Source organism: Pararge aegeria, chromosome 10 (genome assembly GCF_905163445.1).
Source record: "Pararge aegeria chromosome 10, ilParAegt1.1, whole genome shotgun sequence".
Taxonomy (NCBI): domain Eukaryota; kingdom Metazoa; phylum Arthropoda; class Insecta; order Lepidoptera; family Nymphalidae; genus Pararge; species Pararge aegeria.
Window position 1 is genome coordinate 2,516,855 of NC_053189.1, and position 25,290 is coordinate 2,542,144.

Consider the following 25,290-nt stretch of genomic DNA (forward strand, 5'->3'; position numbering starts at 1 on the left):
TACCGGGCCTTTTCTTTCTTACGAAATTGATAAAGAGCTTCGACCTGTGTTATATCTGATGGTACTGAGGTACTCTAATGCGCGATGCGAGCTCCAATATCGGACTACAAAGTTAGGGAAACATTAACTGCAGGTTCAACGCAACGAGTAAGACCTTTATGTTAAGTAACAAATGATCCTTAGTTACGTAACTAATTAACCTTCAATCATGAATAATTAAAACAAATAATAATTTTTAAAACGCCAGCTTTCAAATAGAAAAAAATGCAGAAAAATCGGTCCATTCATTTGGGAGCTCATACTGACACGTTGAACTTAAAGTCTGACTTTTAGGTGGGGCTACTAAAAATGTATAGAATAAAACCCTACTCGATAACATAAACCGCTTTCAATGGACAAAGGACTGCAGACGCGTTTAAAAAATAAATATGTCCCACAAAATTTAAAACTCGTTGACTGAAATATAAAACAACAACAAAGTTTCTAGGATCACGCTCAATTGCTTTCAGAGTTGAATGCAAAAAGCATTCGATATAACATCGAGCTAAACTCATAGTAGATCCATTTATTTTATTTTTATAAACTTTGTAGACGAACCTGCCTCTGAACTCTTTGTGAAATTGAATAAACATGAAAAAAATTAAATTCGACTAATGCAGTTGTGTGAATTGCAAAACTAATGAATACCACATGAAATATAATGAATGTAATTGATTAGTATAGTTTGTTGCTATTAGTGAAGGAAAACACCGTGCATTAAACTCCATACCTTAGACTTTTTGACTACCTCGTAGACCTGTTTTTATAATTTTAATGAATTTAAAAAAATATATAAGATCTGATTTTTAAATTTATTATTTTAATTCTATTTTTTATAAAATCGTACATATTTTAATGAAATAATAAGTAATAAATTATATAGAATAAATAGCCAGTAATCTTAATTAATAATTATAAATTGTAATTAATAATATCCCTATCCATATCCCTATCCCTATCCCTATCCCTACTAATATTATAATTATAAATGTCAATGTAAGTTTGTTTGTTACGCTTACACGCAAAAACTACTTAACTGATCCTCATGAAACTTTGTACACATATTCTTGGAAGTATTAGAAGTAATATAGGATACTTTTTATCCTGACGTTAAACTCGGTTCCTTTGAGAGAGGGGATGAAAGTGTTTGACGATTTTACACCATAACTCTGACAAATTATAACCGATTTAAATAATTATTTTTTTAGTATAGAGGTTGTAATATGTGTTTAATTTTGACCAAACTTTGTGTAGATCTAATGAATGTGGTTGGAGATTGAGGACAGAACTCCTCATCGGACAGCAGCAAACCACTCATTTAAGGTTTATGGATACTGAATACTTTAAATCTTTTTAGAACTACAACTAAATTTAATACCACATCAAAAAACAAAATCAAGCGCAGACAAAGTCGCGGGTAATAGCTAGTTATAAAATATTTGCACGTCATAATCCTATGGTAAAATGTGAGCATTTTAAGACGAACGTACCACAAGTATCAAATAAAGATGATTTGATATGATTTTAACTTGATTTTACGTCTCCATAAAGTTCTTAAGAGCGTGTGGAGACTTCCAACACGCACTTTGCCAGAATTTAATTTCCAGAATGGTTTTGTAACCTAATTTTAAGATCCTTTCTTTTATTTTTAAAAAGTTTAAGTTGTCAATGATAAGTTTCTTTGTTTAACTCGTACTTTATATGTTAATTGCTATGTGTTATTTTTTTCCCAAATAAAAGATTTTATTATTATTATTATTTTTATCTATCTATCATTTATTATTTTTCTTAACAATGCTTAAGAATAAATTGTAGCCAATTGATTGAATAGTTTCCTAACTAAGTTGCTGTGTATGTGTGCTTGTTTATCTTTATCAGTATCAACACATCCCCACCCGTAGAGGGTGGTTCTCTTCCCAGAATGAGAAGGCCGTTATCCATTGCGCTGGAAGTGCGGATAGATAGACTTTGAGAACATTATGGAGAAGTTTCCTCAAGAAGTTTTCCTTTACAGTTAAAGTACGTGAAAAATTCATCCCTTAAATTAAAACACACGTAACTCGAAAAAGTAAGACATGAGTGCCGAAGATCGAACTTAAGGGAAACAAAGGTTTAAATCACTATTCAATATACAATACTAATTAATGTTGACCTATTGCACTATCCTGTTTTACCTAATCTTGATTCCTTTAAGAGTTGCCTGGAAGTGGTCGCTTAAAAATGCGCAAACGCGATAAAATCGTGTTTGCGCGTTTTTTCTTTCTTATTTCATCAGTTTCTCTATCTTTCACTATCAAAACTTGATTTATCTATATAAATTACATCGTTGCAATTTGTCGAGCTGCAGAGATCTTCAGGCACAAACTCTGACAAAACAATATTATAAATGGTCGACTGACAAACACAAGGAACTTTCTAGTAAACTTTTTCGGAGAGTTCCCGTTTGTTGGAAACTTAGACTGAGAGCAGTCGTGCGTCTAAGGAGTGAAATTTTTCTCTTACCTTATTGAGACGAGGATGAAGTTCCAACTTCAAACTTTTGAAGAAGCAAACTTGTTAATTGCTTCCGTATCTCGTAGCGAGTAATCATAAAACGACGAGAGGTGAAAACACTATTAAGATCCGTAAGGCAATCCCGAGTCTTATTTACGCATTCCATATAACATAACAAAAAGTGATGGAAGGCATCACCGAAAGAGAATTGAACGCAAGATGGAACAATTCGACGCAATACAGGCAATCGTAATTGTTTTTGAAGTCATTCGATAACAACTAATGTCACAGAGCAGAACCAATGTAGCACTGATAGCAGGCATAACCATTTGACATTGCCTGTTAAGAGACCTAACAATAATGAAAATTGTAGAAGATCCATCCTATCCTGACAGCTTTATGAGTGCCCCATGTACGCACTAGAAAGATGGGAATTACAAGGTAAGGATAGAATAAGTAAAATCTAGAAAACCTCTCCAGGGGGGATTTGTCCCGGACACTAGTAAAACCTAAGTCCCTCACGGAGAAAGGGTGGAATGGTCCTTACATAGGACAGATCACCCGTCTGGCAATGGCAGGCTTCCCCTTATTAAATACATAAATATAAGGTGATCATTTATATTTTTAACGCGTGAAGATGGAGTTGTTGCTTATGATTAATTTTGTATGAAAATATGAGTAGCCCCTCCCGTGATTACATTTGGAACTGAATTTCTAAGAACAAATAAAAAGTGCGTAATTTAAGTACTCCACAATCAAGACCTCACGGTCAAGTAGGTCATATTATTCGATATATCTGCGAGTAGTACAGTATCGAGAGTTATGGTTTTTTATACTTTCTCACTTTTTGAAGGGACCCGAGACGTTGGAAGAACTCGATTCTACCATCATCTACAGCATAGTAGAAGAGGAAAGAGAAGAATAAAAGAGGCCACATTACGTGCGTAAACGGCTTTAACTATGGCCTGTCAGTAATTAATAATTAATTCATTTATCAAGATAGGTAACCAGAGAGACATTACAGTTTCTCAATTGGTTTCCCCAGGCTACATACAATACGAAATTAAAAATAAATTAAAAAGACCACACGCAACAGATACAGAGAACATAATTTAAATAACACAAATTACTTTTTTTGTATTTGATCATTTGTGTAATTTAAATTCGTAGTAACATTAATTTGATTTGCTTTGTGAGCTGAAGCGTAATTAAATACCTTAGAAATTTTACCTTCTAGTTAACTTCCTCTATACACTTATTCTTATATATTTTTTTTTTAATTCTGCTCTATTCCATGACCTCTTATTGTTACTTTTTGTTATATTGTAATTTGTGGTGCTTTATTCTTTTTGTAATTTTGTTTTTTTTTGTTTTGTGTACAATAAAAGTGCATTCATTCTTTCATTTATTCAATAATATCTATTAATTCATCCTTTCAATCACTATTATCATCATCATCATATCAACCCATGAGAAGGGGTTAAGGCCGTAGTCCACCACGCTAGCCCAGTGCGTATAGGTGGACTCCACACACCTTTGAGAATATTACGAAGAACTCTCAGGCATGCAGGTTTCCTCACGATGTTTTCCTTCACCATTAATGCAAGTGATATTTTAATTGCCAAAAATACACAACTAAAAAAGTTAGAGGTGGCTGGGATTCGAATTCACCCTCCCGAAAGTGATGTCGAGATCCCATACACTGGTCTATAACCATAATAATAACATTTGATACAAGAAGGAGAGTGAACTTTGCCATTTTGTTAATGTGTTACAAGTAATAGAATGGAGCCTTACCGGTTCTTCATTGATAAATATAGTCAGATTCGCAGCAGGTCTGGCAGGTGGTGAAGTGCAGTTCGCGTGCAGCATAGCGCCGGGTTGGTAACGATCTTTGTCTGTCACGAGCACCGGTAGCAATGTTGGTAGTGCTGGAAACGAGAAGAATAAATATTGTTTTATTGGTTGGTATTAGGTGAGTTTATATAATACCTTGTAACCATCGTCTGAGCAGCGTGGTGAGAATAAGCTCTTAATCCCTGTCTCGAAAAGATAAATCTTGTACCTAGCAGAAGTACATTAATATGCTAACCATGAGAATTTCTTCTAAAATAATCGTATATTTTTGTTATCAAAGTAAATCAGTATAAACTAAAAAAAACACATCTTTATCTTCTCAACATTTCCCGCTAATTTTTTTTCAGTTTCGTTCCTCTTTCAAATATTTATATAATATGCCTCTAACACCGATTCTTACAATGCCACCGCTAACAGATATCACTTCTTTTTTTATCAACTCGCTTTGGATGAATCTGGGTTCCTACCATTTTTGGATTTTCAATCGAACTTCTATATAGATCACTGATTATGGCTTCAGATCTTTATTACTCAAAAGAATTACAAAAAATCGCTTGGTAGACGAAACATTAAACTTAAAACGTACACTATAGAAGGTGCTTATCTATATTTATAAAACAAAGTCGTCTTAGTTACACCATTTATAACTTGAGATCGGATGTACCGATTTTCATTATTTTTCATTTGTTTGATTCCTGTTATTCCGGAATAGGATAATAAGTACTAAATTTTTATTTTATTTTTTTATTTAAAATCATAACAATTATTTAGCCGTTCATTAGTAACAAAACACAACTGACAGCGCACGTCATGTTGTCTATACCTAATCGTAAAACTGTTCATGTGACCTATAGAGAGGTACATTATGTACATGAGTTTACGAGTTTTAGTAAGATGTATTGTACTTTATAAAATGGGGGGAAATGAAATTCGCGGGGACGGCTAGTAAATCGATAAAACATATTATCTATTAACATAACTGAATGCAGCTAAAAAGAAAATGTTACGAGGGTAGTTACACAAATATTACCGATCAAAAATATAATACTAAAACAAAGATCATCGATTACGAGAAACGACTTATGCATAATTTAACCATTGTATTGTTACAGTAGCAATATGAATTTATATTCACGAAATGTGAGAATAACAAAGAAGGCTTAGTAATGGACCCTATGCACTCTTAAAAAAAAAATATTAGAGTTGCTTTTGAAGTATTTTAGTTAAGGAGGTTTATAGTATTTTAATGCAAAGATGTCTTTGTGCGGTGTTCTAAGCGTTTATATTGTGCAATTAAGAAAATGTAGTGCACAGCTAATCCTAAGGCAACCGTCACATGCCCAAGACTAGAGTTCCTCGGCCGAAATATTGCCCTATTAGCTAACCAACTAACTGGTTATCTGGCCGTTGCAAAATGCTCATTTCTCTTGTCTCTTGTACGGGATATTCGTTGACTGTTTGTTTTAGTTTAATAATAGGGTGTTCTTTTTTATAGTATTATTACTATAAAAAAGACGGACAGACGGACCAATCAGATGGCTTACCTGATGGTAAGTGGAAAACCATCGACTTAAAACATAGCAATTAATAGTATGTTAAAATATGTATTAGTATATATTTTTTTTTATATTTATCGATAGTATTGATGTATTTGTGTAGTCTGGTTTATGTATTAGTATGTAGGAATTTGTATGTATGTACTAAATAGTGTACCCCACCTATTCGTTTTTCTTTTTAGTTTTTCTAATCCTAAGGTTGCCTGGCAGAGATCGCTACTTAGCGATAAGGCCGCCTTTTGTATCCTGCTTCATTATTCATGTGTGCGTTCTTTTTTTTTTTGTCTCGTTTTTCTGAGTGGTGTACAAATAAAGAGTATAAATAAAAAAATAAATAATTAGCAACGATTCAAAGCGCTCGCAAGGAACACGTCCTGCAACGTATTGCCCTATCAGTGGCGTGCATAGAGGGTATGCACAGGGTATGCAGATGATATAAAATTTTAAAAATCTCCAGTATTAGTAATAAATACTTGAGGATAGGCTTTTTATTACTCTTACAATCCCTATCCTTAAGTTTTTTATAACTCGTACCTACTGGCGATTTTCTTCATTTTATACCATCTGCATACCCTCAAAGCACGCCACTGCGCCCTGTGTCCAACAACCTTGAAAACAACATTGAAATAATGCTGCTTGGCGGCAGATATAAACATGGTGTTTAAATTGGAAGTAGTACTTCCTCGGACGAGCTCTGTGACAAAAACTCTACTACACAAACAACTACTACTGCGTGTACACGGGACCTTATGCCATACCATTAAGCCTCTTTTATGCGTCTGTCCACATTTCCTGCTTATTTTTTTCAGTTTTGTCCCTTTTTCAAATATTTAATACCGAATTTTACAATATCAGTTAACAGATATCACTTAATTTTTTAACAAATCTGGGTTTCTGAATTTTTGAATTTTCAATCGAACTTCTTTATAGATCACTGATTATAGCGTGCATAGAGGGTATGCACAGGGTATGAAGATGATATAAAATAAAGAAAATCTCCAGTACGAGTTATAAAAACTTAATGATAGGCTTTGTAAGAGTTATAAAAAGCCTACCCTTAAGTATTTATAACTACCATATCATGTATAATCACATATTATCAGGTGGGATTGCACTGAAAAAAGAAAAGGTTAAGAGTTGCAGTTCTCACAGAAGTACTCGGTCACTCTGAAAGGAAGTCTAGACTATCACCGTACCTACCTTCGTGAACATCGCTCTGAAAAAGTAACCTCGTTATAAGGAATCCTACCCAGTATCCTATCCTACTCCTACTTCCTACTGTAAATGCGAAAATTTGTGTGAATGGGTGGATGGATGCATGTTACTCTTTTTTTATGCAAACTGCGATGCAAAACTACTGAACGGATTTTGATAAAACTTTACAGTAATTTAGTTTATGCATCAGAATATACATATATAATACGTTAGTATCGAAAATATAACAATAAGTTTCAAGCGAATCGGATAAAAATATGCCATCTGGGAGCTATCTTAGCGAGCGATGCAGAAATCTTTAGAGTTAAATAAAAATAATGTAAGGTGGGATAAACTTTTTAACAGTTCCAGAAAAGTCCACGACAGCATAATATATTTTATATGGTGGCCTTTATAGCCTAAATAGTGAGCAATATATCCTAAATTAAAATTGGAAACTCTATTTTCAACCCTCATTTTATACTATAAAATTAATTATTATCAAATTAAATACCTTTTTCTAAATCGCTTTGAAAGAGATAACTTTTTGTATACTTTGTTCATAATATAATTTTAACGTGAGATGCTTCTGCTTTTCATACTTAAAAATACTTCTTTCAAAGCATTTACTTCGTATTGAATGTTTCGGGGTAAAATTTCAATTTAACGTCAAAATAGTATCATAATATTTGGCTACAATGTTTGTTAACTTTGCACTGGAGCAAAAGTGAGTGCATTACGTTGCTTAAATCTACACAGCACTGGATTTGACGCAGATACTTGTAACTTCCTGTATCCGGATAGAATAACTGATTGATCGTAGAATACCTAATCGCAGTACCAAACACAGACGTGTTTGCTACAGAAATGTTTGTTTTGGACTACGTTGGAAATTTTTATAGGTTAATACTGTCATAGTGGTTAAAAAAGTCCTGAAAATACAACTTTTTTGCTCTAAGTCTTAAGATGTAAAAATATTTATAATTTTTTTTTCTTTTAATTTTACACATTTATATTCTATTAACGTTTCTTGACCTAATTTTACAGCAATAAATTCACCAGTTTTCAATGAAGGTTACGTGTTGCGATTTGTGAACACTTGGTTTAATTCGCCACTTCATGAGCCATAAATTAGATTACTTGCTTGGACCGCATCTTTGCTGCAAGATAAGAACGCAGCATCGTCTGCAACAGTTGCAACAGTGACATATGGTAAGTGAGGCTTATCACATGTGAAGATGTTGTATAATACTGGACCCAGAACAGAGACTTGGGGCACACCAGAAGTGCAGCTGTGAAAGCTTCTTGGTGCTTTACTTGGAAAAATCTGTCCTTAAAGTATGATGCTAGTGTCAAGAACAAGGAGTGGAGTAAAAGTTGTTTTATTTTACTTAGAAGGCCTTTGTGCCAAACCATATCAAATGCCTGTTGAATTCCAAGGAAGGCTAGGCAAAGATAAATATATAACCGAATTATATTAAAACGGACTTGCCAGGCTTTGGCTGTAGCTATAGCGGTAAAGACGTGCCGCTAAGTGATTCATCGTTCCAGTACGACGCCGCACATAAACCGGTTAGAAATGTGGTCTTTATGACCGCTGAAAGTGCGGATCTTAGACTGCGTTATTATTTACCACTAGATAAGACTGCAGTGGTGATAGCCCAGTGAATAGGACTTCGACTTCACTTTCTGAGGGCCGAGTTCCAATTCCAGCTCGAACCTCTAACTTTTCTATGTTATGTACGTTTTGATCAATTAAAATATAACTAACTTCAACAGTGAAGCCAAAAATCGTGAGGAAACATGCATGTCTAAGAGTTCGCAATAATGTTCTCGGAGTGTGTCGAGTCTACCAATCCGCATTGGCAAAGCGGATTGGTAGACTTGACACAAGTGGCCTTATCTACCTTCTCAATGTGGGAGGAGACCTGTGCCCGGTAGTGTGTTGATATGATGACGATGAAGAGGAAAATTGCAGACAAAGGCTAAATTATCGTGGAATATCTTTTTAAATTTGCAGTTTTTCTTGTTTTTAATAACAGACTCTAAAATTACATTTTCTATTCATTAATTCTCAACAAAGGATAACTTTATAGCGGTAGAGTTGCAATGAACGGGTCGTATTACTATTTACTGCCACATAATAAATTTCTACTGCACAGTAAGTAAGATTGAGCGGGAGTACGTCCGAGTTCAGTTAAATAGTTCATCGCTATCGGGAACACGGTATTTACAATCAGCTGAGGATCGATTTCAACTTAGTTGAGAACGCTTTGTCTAAAGTTCAGACATGGATACAAAGAAGAGCCGGAGGAAATAAACATACGTAATATCAGCAATGAGACGGGTGCTAGTAAACACTTCAACCTCGGTGGGACTGAGTTGGGACTTTTTAGAATTAACAAATTACAGAAACCGTGTACACGATCAATATTGAAGCATCAAAAACCACTCCAATTTAGTAGTGTTACTCGAACCTGCGGTTAGTCACTTCATTTTATTTAGCAGTTGTTTATTTCATATCTAATGTTCTAAACGCTTGCCATCAAATGGTAAAAAAGGGAAAAGTTTGTGATCTAGCAAGATACCGCGGATGAGACATGCGTGGGGCGTTTCCACTGTTTTTGAAGACAATGCACTGTATGCAATAAATAATGGCTGAATAAATACTCTGTATGTTCTTAATTCTAAGTTTTCGGCGTTATGTACCTTTAAATTTAAGTAATTAAATATCACTTGCTTCAATGGTAAAGACAATCATCGTGAGTTCTTCAGAATGTTCTCAACGACGTGTGAATTCTACCAATCCGCACCTCGCCAGCGGGGTGGAATACGGCCTAAACCCTTCTCATTATAAGAGAGGACTCGTGCCTTGTAGTTGGCCGGTATTGGTTTGGTAATGATGCTTGTTCGCAACACCTGTTATAAAACCTTCACCGTTGCTATAATCCCACGCTTTGTCGGGTCGACACAATATATCTTCTTCAGACCTCAGGAATTACTTATTTTGGTTTTGGCATATTACGAGCCACCGCGTATCCTTGGGAATGATACTGTTGATGGAATTAAAGAGATAAGGTTGTAAATCCCCTTATAATCGAAAAGGCAATTGGTACGTCCACATGACACCATTTTGGATCTTGTCGAAAAGATTCCTCTTCGCATAAAACTCTTCTCCGCTATGGTATAAATAACTTTTAATTTGGATTGCATGACGCTGTTTTTGTTCCACTAATATAAAGGAAACCTAATTTAACGAAATCCATATTTTATTATATATACTAAAGTCTAAAGACTAATAATAACGAAATCAAGATTATCAATTTTACGATTTTAAAAAGCATATCAAAATTTTGGAACCGTTAGAATTCGAACCTGCGGCTCTCCGACAATCTCGGCTCAAACTTTATATTCCACTTTCAACCTATCGCCTTCGCACGCTCGGGTTGCCTTTAATAGATCCTATTTCATCTATTTCATCTAGTTCATCTATTGTTTGTACTGGTAAGGCCGCTTTTGCACCCAGCAAACTACAATTATTGTGTTTTGTTGCAATAAAGTTTTTTTCTATTCTATTTTCTACTCTCGGCCTGAGCTATTTGGCAACTAAGGTTCTCTTACCACCAAATTCCACATTATGCCTGATTATCATTTTAAAAGCAACTACAACGTCATCTTGTGTGAAACATACACTAATGTTTGTTTTATGTGCACTACTACTTTTCATGGGTGTAATATTTCGTCCAAGTGTAGTTAAAAATACTTTAATACCATAATAAAGTGGTATAATGTCTGAAGTTGAGTTGTGAACAAATATGGAATTCACCATTTTGTTTCGGCGACCATTTTGGACCGATTTTTTACTCCAGACTTACTCTTTGGGACACAAAAACATAATCAAAATCGGTTCATACTTTCAGGAGCTACAATTTAACACCCGTCGTTTTGCGTCGGGGTTAAAAACGCTTTTTATTCGAGAAGGTATAATAAACAAACAATATGTTCGCTTAGGAATACCAGCTTTAAGTTATTTTATACGTAAAAGCATATATTATTAAAAAACTTTGATTTAACTTTCCATACATTGGTTAGGCGTTTGAAGAATTTTATTAACATTTCAATTTCACCCTAGCTTTACAATTTACATTGTTTTAATGAATGCCTAATTACACACAGGTCTCCCGGTGTGCCAGCAACAATAATTACATTCTCGGACCTACATTGTAAAGTTGTACTCAAATGCTGTTCTTTGTATTATGAGTCGGAAAAAAGCCCAAGATTATGATTTTCTCGCTAATTGCCTCTTTTGTCCAGTGGTTAGCATTTTTAATAACTAATCGATAGGTACTGAGTTTGAATCCAACCACCTAAGTAAGTTATTAGAAGTATGTTAATTTATAAAATAATAAAATTTTCGAGAGCTGTATAGTTTAGGAGTTCCAGTGAAAAACTGAAAAAGTTCCAATGAATTCGTAATTTTCAAAAAATTGGAATATTCTGCTTTTAAATGAACGAACGAATGAAATTAATGAACGAACCAAACGATAAAAATATATTCAACCAGTCCACGAATTAATTTGCTTGGAAAACTTTTGTTGATATATGATCATAGCCTATAACAGTCCTATCTAAAGGTATCTTCCAACGGTCCAACGGGTTTGCCTGTAATCACCACGCTGCGCCCTGGGCAGACGTGTTGGTGATCGCAGTAGACCTTCTACTAGTAGTAGCACAGACGACCCTGCTGTCCGTTTTCCTTTATATTCCCGTAGTCGTCTCGTCAGACATCCGCGAGAAGATGGGTGAAGTGTGGTGACAGTAGATCAGAATACAGTTCTTATCAACTGTATTCTGATCTACCGTCACCACACGGCATAATGTAATCGAATAACAAAACGTTATTATTATTGTGTAAGTGTATTTCAATGATAGCCCATTGGGAAGGCCTTCGACTTCACTTTCGGGGGCCGAGTTCGAATCCCAGCACGCGATTCTAACTTTTCTAAGTTTAGTGCGTTTGCAGCATTTGCTTCAACGACAAAGGGAAATATCGTGAGGATACTTGCATTCCTTTTCCAAAACGTTCTTTATGGTATGTGGAGTCCACCAATCCGCACTGGGTCAACGTAGTGGACTACGGCTTTAAACCCATTTTCTTTGTGGGAGGAGACCCGTGTCCTGTAGTGGGACTGTAATGGGTTTATGTCGAAGGTCTAAGAACATGTGAATATGTTATTTCTTGGTGCAAGTAATTTCCCTTGGTCAGTTATTCGATACAGTTCCCTTAAGATTTAAAATTAGGATTAATCAAGACCAGGAGGTTGTTCCGTTTATTATGGGGCCATGGAGTTTTTTTTTTTATAAATTTTATTTAACACGCAAAGCAGATCATGATATATAGTCCGGTCATTTTAGACATTTGAAATAAAGAAAATTCCGACAGAGCTAAATCTTCGTAGAGACCTTAGGTTTACCACAAGGAATAAAGTGTCAAAAGTCCCCATCAGTCCCATGTGAGCTTAGGGACTTATTCGGGGCCCAAGGTCAAAATTTTAGGTTTTTTGGATTTTTCTCGAAAACGATAAGTTTTATCGAAAAAGTACCTCGGAGCAAAGTTGTAGATCTTAAAATTCTCTATAAAAATGGTTCCCATGATTTTTTCTCTAAGACCCACTATTTCCCAGATATTGCGCTTGTAAGAATCATGTTCTACATAGTATGCACACATATGCCACGTATATACATATTTAGGTACTCAAGCAAGCAAAAATGCCTACTCGTGCCTCTTCTATGTATACATTATACTATTCTAAGAAAATTTACTCTAAAATGACCGCCGGTCCCTTACCGAATCCCCTCTACTTGAATAACATCTGGCCTTGAAAAACATCTGCCTATTCTTTTGTCCATGTGGTGTCGTTCACGTATACATGCTTCTTTTAGTGTTGAACGAGCAGTTCGAGTGACTATACGTATTTATTACAAGCGTCTACTATTGAAGTTAGTGCTGATTAATATTTAACAAAAAATGTCACAATTTTGCTTTATTTGTAATAAACTTTTGACTGAAGATGAAACTGTTGTGGTCAGTCGTGGAATGCCAACTTTAATCGATGCAAGCGTCGCGAGAAGTGATGAGTTTGCTGATTATTTAAGAAGCCAAAAATCCGTTACAATTCACGTGGATTGCAGAAAATCATACACCCGGAAAACTTCAATCTCTGCATCAAAAAGACAACGTGAGGAAGAACAGGCCAGTACTTCAAAAGTAAGTCCACCTCATACTAGAGCGCGAATAAGTGAATCCAGCTTTTGTTTTAAAAACAACTGCTTATTTTGTGGCGATGAAGCGGATGAAGAAGCAGAAAAGAAGAAAGTGAAGATTTATCGCCGAAAAATTCATAAAGTTTCTACACTTACATTCAAAGATTCCATTTTAAAATTAGCTAAAGATCGTTCTGATGATGTGTCAAAAGCTGTCTTTGCGCGTATTAATTTTCAGTATGATTTAGTTGCTGCTGACGCTAAATACCATGACAGTTGTTACAAATCCTTCCTGAGACCTAATACTGGCGGTAAAATTGGCCGTCCTCAAAGTGAGGCTATAAACTCTGCAATGGAGGAAATTTTCAATTTCATCGAAAGTAGCGATGACTGCCAGTTTTCGTTAGATGAACTGAAGAATGTTTGCCAAAATGTAGCTTTAGAAAACGGGATTATAAAAATACGATTGGAATTAAAGTATGGTAGTAGAATTATTATTACAGAGAAGCCTGGAAAATTAACATTTATTTGTTTTGTAGACAATTACCAAGACATTTTAAGTCTGGTCTGATAACAAAAACTTGAATGAAAAGGAAAAAAGGTGGAAAACTTTAAAAGCTGCGGCAGAAATTATTCTATAATATATTATTATTCTATAAATATCTGGGAAATAGTGGGTCTTAGAGAAAAAATCATGGGAACCATTTTTATAGAGAATTTTAAGATCTACAACTTTGCTCCGAGGTACTTTTTCGATAAAACTTACCGTTTTCGAGAAAAATCCAAAAAACCTAAAATTTTGACCTTGGGCCCCGAATAAGTCCCTAAGCTCACATGGGACTGATGGGGACTTTTGACACTTTATTCCTTGTGGTAAACCTAAGGTCTCTACAAAGATTTGGCTCTGTCGGAATTTTCTTTATTTGATCACTATTTTTATGTCTAAAATGACCGGACTACATGTTATATTTATATATATATATACTACTATACTCATTTAAGGCTTAGCGATACTGAATACTTAAAAAACAAAATCAAACGCAGACGAAGTCGCGGGCAACAGCTAGTAATATTATAATTAGCTTTTTAGCTTAGCAGCCAGTATAAAAACTATAGAGCCCGGGGTCCTGAGTTTTATTCTAAGAATCAAAATCAGGACCCCGGGCTCCATATTCAGCCCCAAAATTGTCAGCCAATCCCCAAAATTGCTTCTCAAAAAATTTCAAAACAACCCCGAAGTCCGGAAATTGAAAACCGATGAAGCCTGCTAACCTGAAATTAGAGTGGAGGGTCTAATTTAAGATCCCTCCTTCCAATTAGAATATAACGCAGTATAGATTATAATAAGTACTTATTCATTCACCCGGTAATTATAGTTAATAATTTGAGAAAAAGTATTCGCCATTGATTTTGACTCTCATCCAGCACAGTTTCGCCGTCATCAGAAGATTTAGTGACACTCGATACTGTATTGAGCCACAATAAATCGTCGGCCGCAGCCGCAGCGCCGGCAGATACGAGTCTTGTGACATTGTGATTTCTGATTTATGGCAGATAGTTTCCTAGACAAACTTTTGTCTGTTACAATGAATTAGTGTCCTAGAGTATTACTGTTTGAAAATCAAAACTTATGGTAATGAGGAAGTTTTCTGATCTGAGAATGTACGAGCTGATCTAGCTTACTGGGAAGATACCTGTACTACTTTACCTTATACCTGTACTACTTTAATAAAGCTGATTGTGTAGAGATAATAGTAGTTGTTATTTTCCCATGGTGAGTATAGATGATAGGTGATAGGTGATTTAAGGGAAAATTTACGAGGCAGTTGAGTATCTTGATTATCATCTCGCGTAGTTTCGCAGTCACCAGAAGATTTAAAGTCAGTTGATACTGTATCGAGCAACAATAAATCGTCGGCCACAGCCACAGTGGCGGCGGATACGGGTCTAGTGACATTGTGATTTTCGTTTTAAGAAACTTTTGACTATTACAATGAATTAGTGCCCTAGCCTAGTGTATTTATGTTAGGAAATCAGCAACTATCGTAACGAGTAACGTTTCTGACCAGTAGCTATCCGGTTCATACAAAACATAGGATTAAAAGCGGAAAAGTTTAATGTAAAATATGTGTGTCTAAATAAATGTGTGACTGTGCTCTGAGATTGGAGACCCTTACCCAGTAGGTAGTTGCATATAATTTAGTCTTATAATGTGGTCATCGTTATTTGTCACTACATAGGTAATAAATAGTAAACAATTTCTAGGAAAATATACGTGGCCATAGATCTTGACTCTCATCCGGCACAGTTTTACTGTTGCCAGAAGATTTAGTGTCACTCGATACAGTATTGAGTCACAATAAATCGTTGGCTACAGTGGCGGTAGATACGAGTTGATACAACATTGAGAAATATGATTAACGGAGATTGTTTCCTGAACCGACTTTGGACTGCTACAATGAATTATTATAAGTGTGTTTCTCATTATTGATAATATTGTTTGAGATTTTTAACTTATTCAATGAGGAACTTTTCTGACTGGAGAATTTACTAAAGATTTTAGCTGATTTAGCTAAAAGAGAATATACTTGGAACCAGCAAGCTGATCTTAAATATACGGGTGATATAGTGATAATATTAATTGTTTGGCATAACAAGTACAATATAGAGAATTTGAGGGAAAATATAAGTCATCATAGATTTCTAGACTCCCGCAAAGTTTCGCTGTTACCAGTAGCCTTATTACAATATTTGTTCGCTCGCTATCGAGGAATTGTTTTCGAGTATTAAACTTTGTGTCGTCAAAGTCAAATAAACCACCTAATACATCTCATTTTAGAGTCGCAAATCCTGTACTTCTGATTTTTATTTTAGAAACGTTCTATCAAAAGTCCCCGTTAGATAATTGTAGGCAAATTTGAGCTTTAACACAATCAGAATGAGATCTATTTTACTCCGATGTTCAAGTATTTTATGCTCGAAAACGACTTCTCAATTGCGAGCAAGCAAATCTTGTATTAAGGCTACATAAGATTTAGTGGCACTCGATACAGTATTGAGCCACAATAAATCGTCGGCCGCAGCGGCGGCAGATACAAGTCTAGCGACACTGTGACCTCTGATCTGATTTATTGCCAAACTTTTGACTGTTGAGGAGTCTACTCACTAAAGCCGCCGAATCGCTGACACAGTCAAGCAGCGTGATAGGCAGGGTCGGAGGCATTACTACTCGCTTTAAGTTGGATATCGTCTGAAATCACCGGGGAACTGAGCACGTATGGGTGTCACGGATATATATTGTAGATTCCTTTAAAAATGCGGTAGCTTTAATGTGTAGACTTCTTTACAATTTTGTTAACAAAATTGTCAGAAAATATTAATATCACAGAGTAACAATAGTCACACAAAGACTGAAAAAGCTATCTAGACAGAGTTATTTTGCGGTCAGTGTAGGATGAGCAGAGGACCCTTTCTGGCCTCAGTATAAGTCACCGTACAATCAGTTCCTCAGTAGAAGTCGATCTCTAGAGGATGTCGGCATTTTCATTAAGATCAAAGACGTTGAACTACTGTATCTCTCTTTTTACACGCTTTTTATTAGCTTCACCTGTATGTTTGTATGTTTGTATGTTGGATGTTTGTTTGAACCGACTTCTTTGGGCGCGATTTTGACCCACTTTGAGCGATCAGATTTGATTCAAACTTTGTAGACATATCATGAATAAAAAATATATTTTATTTAAAAAAAAGCGTTGGGTGCTTATTAAGATATTATCAAAATAATAATCACTCTACTCATATCTGTCAATAAAATATTTATAACTATTGACACCATGCACCCCACGCTTTTTTTTACAATAAAATATATTTTTTATTCACACTATTATTAATTTATATTTATTGAAATTTTTAACACTATTCTTAATTTAAATTTAATTTCTATTTTTTAGTTCGGTTTTCTATAAAAAGCGTGTTTTTTAGTTTTTTTTAGACTATTATTTATATATTGTAATATTTTGGTGGTTAGTGACGCTTAGTTAATATTTAGGTCTGATCATGTTAATCAGCCTTAATAGTATTTATTTAAAGAGTAAGAAAAAGTATCACCATCATATAACGGGGTAGGTATAAAACGCACTTTTAAAGAATAGATTTATAAAAGACGGCCGATATTTTGGTATTTCTTTCACAGAATATTGCGAGAATGAGATAGTATGACATCGACCGTCTTTCATAAATCTACTCTCTAATATCACGGGTCATACAATGAACCAAACCAGTTATATACGCAATACGCATAATACTTCGACCATTTCGATACCTTGTATAGTGTAAGAGCTATTCCAAATAGCAATCTTTGTAACAGACTAATAAAAAAAGTTTTCACTATTGCATACAAAAAAGGTATAGAACAGTGAATCTTTTTTTTACAATCACATGAGTTCGATTATTGCCTCGAACATCCTAACTACTAGACCATCCGGTCTTGTAGTTAGGGTGTTCGACTCGATAAGGGATCACGCGGTCTTTATGTCAATTCGCGGTTGTTTTTTTTATTATGAATAATATTTTTATGAATAATATACATAAATACATATACATAAACAACCAAACACTGAAAAACATTAATGCTCATCACAAACATTTTCCAGTTGTAAGAATAGAGCCCACAGACTCTGAAAGCAGGGCCGCTGCCGACTGCGCCAATCAGCTGTCAAATTTAAGATGAGACGCGCTTGACTAGTAGATGAATATTCACTCTTGTTTTAACGATACCCGGGTTTAAAAATGAGGGAACATAGAACTTGGAATGGCTTTTGAAACCCCAGACATGCGTATATGAACATGAACGCTACATTTCTTGGCGGTATGTCTTTATCGGTAGCGTGGTAACGGCCGAAGCTTCCCACTGGATAAGAAAAAAATGACAAGGAATATTAAAATCAAGAAAATTGTAAATTTAAAATTGCCCCGGCCGAGGCTTCGGATTGAAGCCAGGAACTCCCACTTTTAAGACTGCAGATCTGACCACTGCGACAGGGAATTAGTCAAAAGTATTTAAATCATCATACCACTACAGGGCATGGGTCCCCTCCCACAATGAGCAGGGTTTAAGGCTATAGTCCACCACGCTGGCCCAGTGCGGATTGGTGGACTCCACACACCTTTGAGCACATTATGTAGAACTATCAGGTATGCAGGTTTCCTCACGATGTTTTCCTTCACCGTTGAAGCAAGTGGTATTTTAATTGCTTAAAACGCACATAACTTAGAAAAGTTAGAGGTGCGTGCCGGGATTTGAACTAACTCAGTGAAGTCGAAGGCCTACCCACTTTGCTATCACCGCTTTGATATAGTATTATATAGTATTTATAGTATACGTAGTAGTCTGTAGTAGTATAGTATATACAGTAGTATATAGTATTTTAATGTTTGGTTAAATAACCGTTTTCGGTCAAGAATTTTTGTCAAAACCAGCTCAGATGCCAACTTCTTCAGCAGTCAACCCCGGATACTCTAAACGGTATGACTTATTAGTCATACCAGGGTTGACTTTTTGGCGGACTTCCACGGTTATTATTATAAACTTCAAAGTCCGCCAGAGAGGGCCCTTTATTCTTGTAAGAGATGAGGCTTATGCCCAATAGTGGGATGTTAAAACACTGAGGATAAACAAAGAATTTGTATCGTTTTTAATATTCAGACTCCATTTGGATCAAGTTTTTTAACAAAAAATGGTACATATTCAGAAGGTTCAGCTGCTAAATAACAGTAACCTCGAGGCGAAACTGGTAGAAACGTAATAATTTAAAGCTGTTACATTTTCATAAAACAGTTCCCGTATAAATCCACTCTTCGAAATACAAATGACACAAAATGAAGGAAAACATTTCCACGGCAACAAAAACAAAACGTACAAAATGTATTATGACATTCCAGGGCAAATAACAAGATTTTCTTATAAATAAAACACAATGTAACAAAATAAAATGGCGACCGAGTGAAACATCTAAACAGAAATCTAACGTGAATCAATATCGTAATATGAAAGGCAATAATATTGTGAGCAATTCGTTACAAATTCGCTATTGGCGATAATATGACAGAAAAGCTATATTATGCCATTTATGGGCTGAATATTGACTAGAGAATGAATACTATATTGTACGATAACTGTAGTTATGAGTATTCAAGAAGTATTTCATAGGTCTTCCAAAATTTACTCAGGTGAAACTACTTTTTGTTTGTTGGTCTGTACTACCACAATTCAACTTCATTTGACCAACGTGCATAAGAGCAGCGAGGCGAGTCGGCATTCTAGCTTGCTTTCTTCTAAGAGATATAGGGCTATTCTCCACTAGGGTATACATATTGATATGACGACGTGATCGTTGGCCCGTTGATTTATAATTTTTGAATTTTCTATGTCTCTGTCTGGTCTGTGTGGAGGCTTTAGCCGTGGCTTGTTGCTACCATACCGACAAAGACCTGCCGCTAAGCGATTCAGTGTTCCGGTGCGATGTCGCTTGGAAACCGATTAGGTGTATGGCTACCATACTCCCTAACAGGGTAACCCGCTACCATCTTAGACTGCATCGTATATCACATGATGCCATCTAAGATGGTAGCGGGCATGGGTGGGCATCACCACCAGGTGAGATTGCATTCAAGGGCTAATTTGTAGTGGAATAAAAAAAAAATCTAACAGACAGACTTAACTTTTCAAAGGCATTTATAGAGTACGTTAAATAAATTAATTTTTATGTTTACTTTGAATTTAATAGGCTATGATGACTATGACGACCAGTGCCGAACATTTTATCAAAGGATACTAAATAATAAATATAAATAAATATACTATGAGAATACACATATATACGTAGGTCAAACTTGGATATACTGGAGCATTGGTAAGAAACCGCCTTGCATACGTCAAAGATTTCGGCATATATCCCAAAGCAAAGTATTGATTATTCTCGAACAATGTATCCTCGCACAAAGTTTCGAATAAGTACATCCCTTGGTGGTTTGGTTGACCTCAACAGTTTTATGAAGCCACCGGTTGGAGCCTCTCACACTTAACTAAGTAATCGAGCACGTCCGTTTATTCTACTTATAAAGCATCAGGGTATTCTGTCCCACTGCAATCAAGGATGTAATAAAATATTGTTATCAACTAGCTATTACCTTCCATTAAAGTAATTAATTTAAGTTATAAAAGTAGTTGAATAGTTATAATAAGGGTTAGCATTTTGGATTTTTATGTAAGATTATATATTATTTAAAGGTTAAACTAACACTATATGGAAATTAGAGACAATTATTTAGTAATACGAGTAGATTGTTGTAGCTACTGAATTGTGGAATTCACTCCCATTGAACATAAGACAGTCGAAGTCATTGGGCATATTTAAAAATGCTGTTAACGCTCATTATCTCGCGCAGTAAAGACGACTATTATTATTTATTTATCTACTCAAACTCATATTTAAGTATTTATGGTATATTAAGATATGTATTAGTATATTTATTTTTTATATTTATCAATAGTATTTTTTTTTTATTCGTGTAGTCGGGTTTATGTATTAGTATGTAGATATTAGTATGTATGTACTAAATAGTGTACCCCACCTATTTGTTTTCTTTTTAGTTTTCCTAATTCTAAGGTTTCCTGGCAGAGATCGCTACTTAGCGATGAGGCCGCCTTTTGTATACTGCTTCATTCTTCATGTGTTTGTTCTTTTTTTTTGTCTCGTTTTTCTGAGTGGTGTACAAATAAAGAGTACAAAAAAATAAATAAAGAGTATTGTTAAGAATTATTATTAAATACTCCGAAAGGTTTCATTGGCGGTCAAAGACATTCACGCATCACGAGTTCATGACCGAGAATCTGATGTAAGTAGGCCTCTTTGACAGACCGAGGGCCCCGATTTCTGACTTCATCCGGACGTTGACCTTTACCATGATCACGGGGGCGTTCTGACTAAACAATGTGTAGTCAAACAGTCCACCACAGTCATATTAACGTCGAACCGACCCGGCCGAACCGACCGACCCGGTGACGCCGTAGAAAACCCTCAGATGGTTATCGGCAAGTGTCCATCCGAAAAAGACCGTCAGTCAGTCGAGCCAGAGCATTGAAACCAGAAACATCTCAGAAGATCACGGTGAAAGAGCACGACTGGAGTGCATCGCAGACGCACGTGACAGAGCTCCACCTCTGTCTCAGAACGGAAGGTTCTTATACCTGCCTTACTTCGCGCCTTAAGCATTAACAAAGCTCCCTTTTAAAACACAAAACAAAAATGTGGGCAACCAATAAAACAATCGAATGGTAGGCAATGAAAATTCAATATAATATTATGAGGGGCAAATAGCATATCGAGAACTTCGTTACCAATTTACTGCGTATAATAATACAAAAGCGATACAAGAGCTCCTATAAAACTGCTCTTATAACTTGATTAGCGCAATTTCCATTGATGTTGGGGTCGTGTATTTGGTGGGTGGTTCAGGACATAAGCTTATCTGCAAGTTATATGTTATATATATATGTGGGATTGAAAATAGCCTTTGTGGGGCTGAGAAGCCCTTTGTGGGGTTGAGAAACCCTTTTTGGGGCGGAGGAACACTTTGTGGGGTTGAGAGAAGCATTGTGAGAAACGCATTAACAACTTACTACGCAAATAACTCTTTCCTTATGTTTCATATTTGAATAGTTGATACTACCGGTACTAGCGTAAACATCTTTGCATCGGATTACTAATTTACTGAGAAACGTATTGACTATTCAAAATTCATTTATTTCAAGTAGGCCTAATTAATATTCACTTATGAAACGTCAAGTCTGTTTGTAGTGACTCTACAACCGGTTCGGAAGGCAGATTCCACTGAGAAGATCCGGCAAGAATCTCAGCAGATTGCTCTTTTCCAACATCATTTTAAAGTTTAACAATCTTTAGAATTTTTCTATTTTGTGAGAGATGAGAGCGGAGTGGCCTGCTTCCAAACAGCCTTGTCGTTTAGGAATTCATCAGTCGTGTAGTAACCACGATTTATTAAATGTGTTTTAATATATTGTTTAAACTTAGGTAAAGGTAGATCTAATATTACCTTCAGTATCATGTTATAAAAGCATATACCCATCCCCACAAAGGATTTCTGTACTTTTCTCAGACGATATGCAGATATCACTAATTTATGTCCGTTTCTAGTTAGTCGACTGTTTATATCGACTTTTTGTTTATAATTACTTTTAATAAAGATAATATTATTATAAATATATTGCGAGGCTACTGTAAGTATACCTATTTATTTAAATTTGGTACGAAGGGATTCGCGTGATCTAAGTTTATATATGTAGCAGTAGGTACGCTGCATACGGTAGTTTACGAAGGTGAAAGGTCAGCTAGTTTGGTATATGAATAGTATTAAATAAGTCAAAGCAGGAAAGTTGCCATAAACTCATTCTTTAAAACATTTCCTAACACTCTTATTTTGTTTGGAACTTTTATAAGGAATATTTTTTTCCGAAGTTTACAGAGAGATTTTTATAGTAACAATTCTAGCAAGAAAGTTAATTAAAATTCCCCTTTTTAATTAACTTTCATTTCTATCTTGTGAATATTCGTGATCGAGTGAAACGCATAGTGTGTTTTTTTATAAATTTCGCTATTCTGTTTTTTTTGCCCACCGGCCAACTGACTAGATATATGGATATGGTATAACATTTTTTTTTTATTTCACTACAAGTGCCTACTTAACTATAATCTCACTTGGCGTTAGTGATAATGCAGTCTAAGACTGTCGTGGGCTAACCTGTCAGGGAGTATGGTATTTATATTAAACCCACCAATCCGCACTGGGAAAGCCTGGTGGAATATGGTCTTAACCCCTTCTCATTGTGGGAGGAGACTTATGGGTTTAATCACCATCATCATTATATCAACCCTATGATACTAGAGGGCTAGGGGGCCAGTAATGGGTTGATATGATGATGACGATGATAAAACCCCTAACCCTACGCGTTTTCTACGCGACATCGTACCGTTACGCTAAATCGCCTATCAATTCACTTGCATGCACTTCTTTTTCGGTAGGCTCAAGCCCTCTACTAGACCAGACCATAGAATTTTATAAATTTAAAATGCATTTGACGGCCGACTGGCGCAGTGGGCAGCGACTCTGCTTTCTGAGCCAAGGCCGTGGGTTCGATTCCCACAACTGGACAATGTTTGTGTGATGAACATGAATGTTTTTCAGTGTCTGGGTGTTTATCTATATATTATAGGTATTTATGTATATTATTCATATAATTATTCATCAGTCATCTTAGTACCCATAATACAAGCTATGCTTACTTTGGGGCTGGATGGCGATGTGTGTATTGTCGTAGTATATTTATTTATATAAAAAATTTCGGAACCGACAGGATTTGAATCTTCGACTCTCTGGCAATCGCGGCCTGAGCACTTTCTCCAATTAAGCTACGGCTCTCCTACCGTCGGTGCCGAAATCAGTATATGCCTTTCACATCAGTCACATTATAGCGACTGTAGCGTCATCTAGTAGGAAACGTTGCAGTTTCGATCTACTTTTTTAAAGGTCCATATTACAATTTTTATATTTTTATTAGTGTTTTTACATAGAAGTTTTAGAAATTATAAATTACATACGCGTCAGGTTGATGGACCAGGCCGTTGACATGTATATGTTCCTTGCATGCCTTGCGAAGTGTTGCTCTGTTCATAGGCGATGGTTTTCCACCTACCATCAAGTAGACCATCTACTTGGCCCGTCAATTATAACTATAAAGAAAACACTCAGAGGAAATATCAAATTTATAATTTTAAATGCCATACCTATAAACCATTCGAAACCGACAGGATTTGAACCTGCGACTCTCTGGCAATCGAGCACTTTAAATTTATAGATTTACTAGCCGCGCCCCGCGGTGCTACCCGCGGTTAATAAGTCGTTTGGTTAATTTATTAGGCTGTAAAGGAAAAGATATATTTGATAAAAGGTTTTTGAAGAAGTTAAATTCTTTCATTTAAATTCTTGTACTAAATTAAGTTAACGTACATACTAACCCGTGTATGCTGTTACTACCTATAAGTGAAATTAGGTGTTATTAGTAACCTAAGGCTAACTTTATCCATAACTATAAAACATGTAATTTTGTTAATTTTCCTAATAAAAATAAATAAATGAAAATAAAATAAATAATTAAATACGTATGTAAATTATCTTTGGGTAATCTTCTTCTTTTCAACGAACTCTATGCAAAAAATTGATACAATCGGTTTCTTAGTTGGGGCAAGGAGTAGGGAGAAACTGACAAACAAATAGACGGTTTCAGTTTTATAATATTAGTATGGATCGTCTGTTTACGTCTGTTTTAGTTCAGATGAAACTAGAGCTTCATATACTGATTGAATATGCACATTGAAATTCTAGTGTTAGTGAGCAAAACCACCTTTGCTGAATTGGCAAAGCACAGCTACCGCAATGGCAAAGAGATGCGGGCAAATCCCGCCGGTGCTGCAATTTTAATGTCTTTAAATTTTGAATTTAAATGCATGTTTCAATTTGTACCGTTTTGGGAACCACTCCGATTTAATAACCTAGTCACCCGTGTTAGAATGGTCATAAAGAAATATTCGTATTGGTATAATTCTATTAATAAGTAAATTTTCCTATTTCCGTTTGTTATACTCTAATACAAGCGATACCAGCGAAAAAATCGGTGGAAATCTGATCAATTTCCGGGAAAAACTATGCTTTAAGGCAATAATGCTCTGGAACAATCTGCCTGCTGAAATCCGTGGAAGTAGTTCCCTTCCGATATTTTAGAGCCGTCTGAAGGACTACTACCTCTCTTTGA

The 25,290-nt window shown here is 35.5% G+C and overlaps 1 protein-coding gene across 1 annotated transcript in view; it reads right to left on the minus strand.

The window, feature by feature from the left end:
* Positions 1-25,290, minus strand: part of LOC120627009 — a 188,550-nt gene that overhangs the window by 4,122 nt on the left and 159,138 nt on the right. Inside the window, exon 4 of the mRNA XM_039894847.1 lies at positions 4,330-4,463. Within this exon, the coding sequence (XP_039750781.1) occupies positions 4,330-4,463 (134 nt within the window). The remainder of the gene's footprint in view (positions 1-4,329; positions 4,464-25,290) is intronic.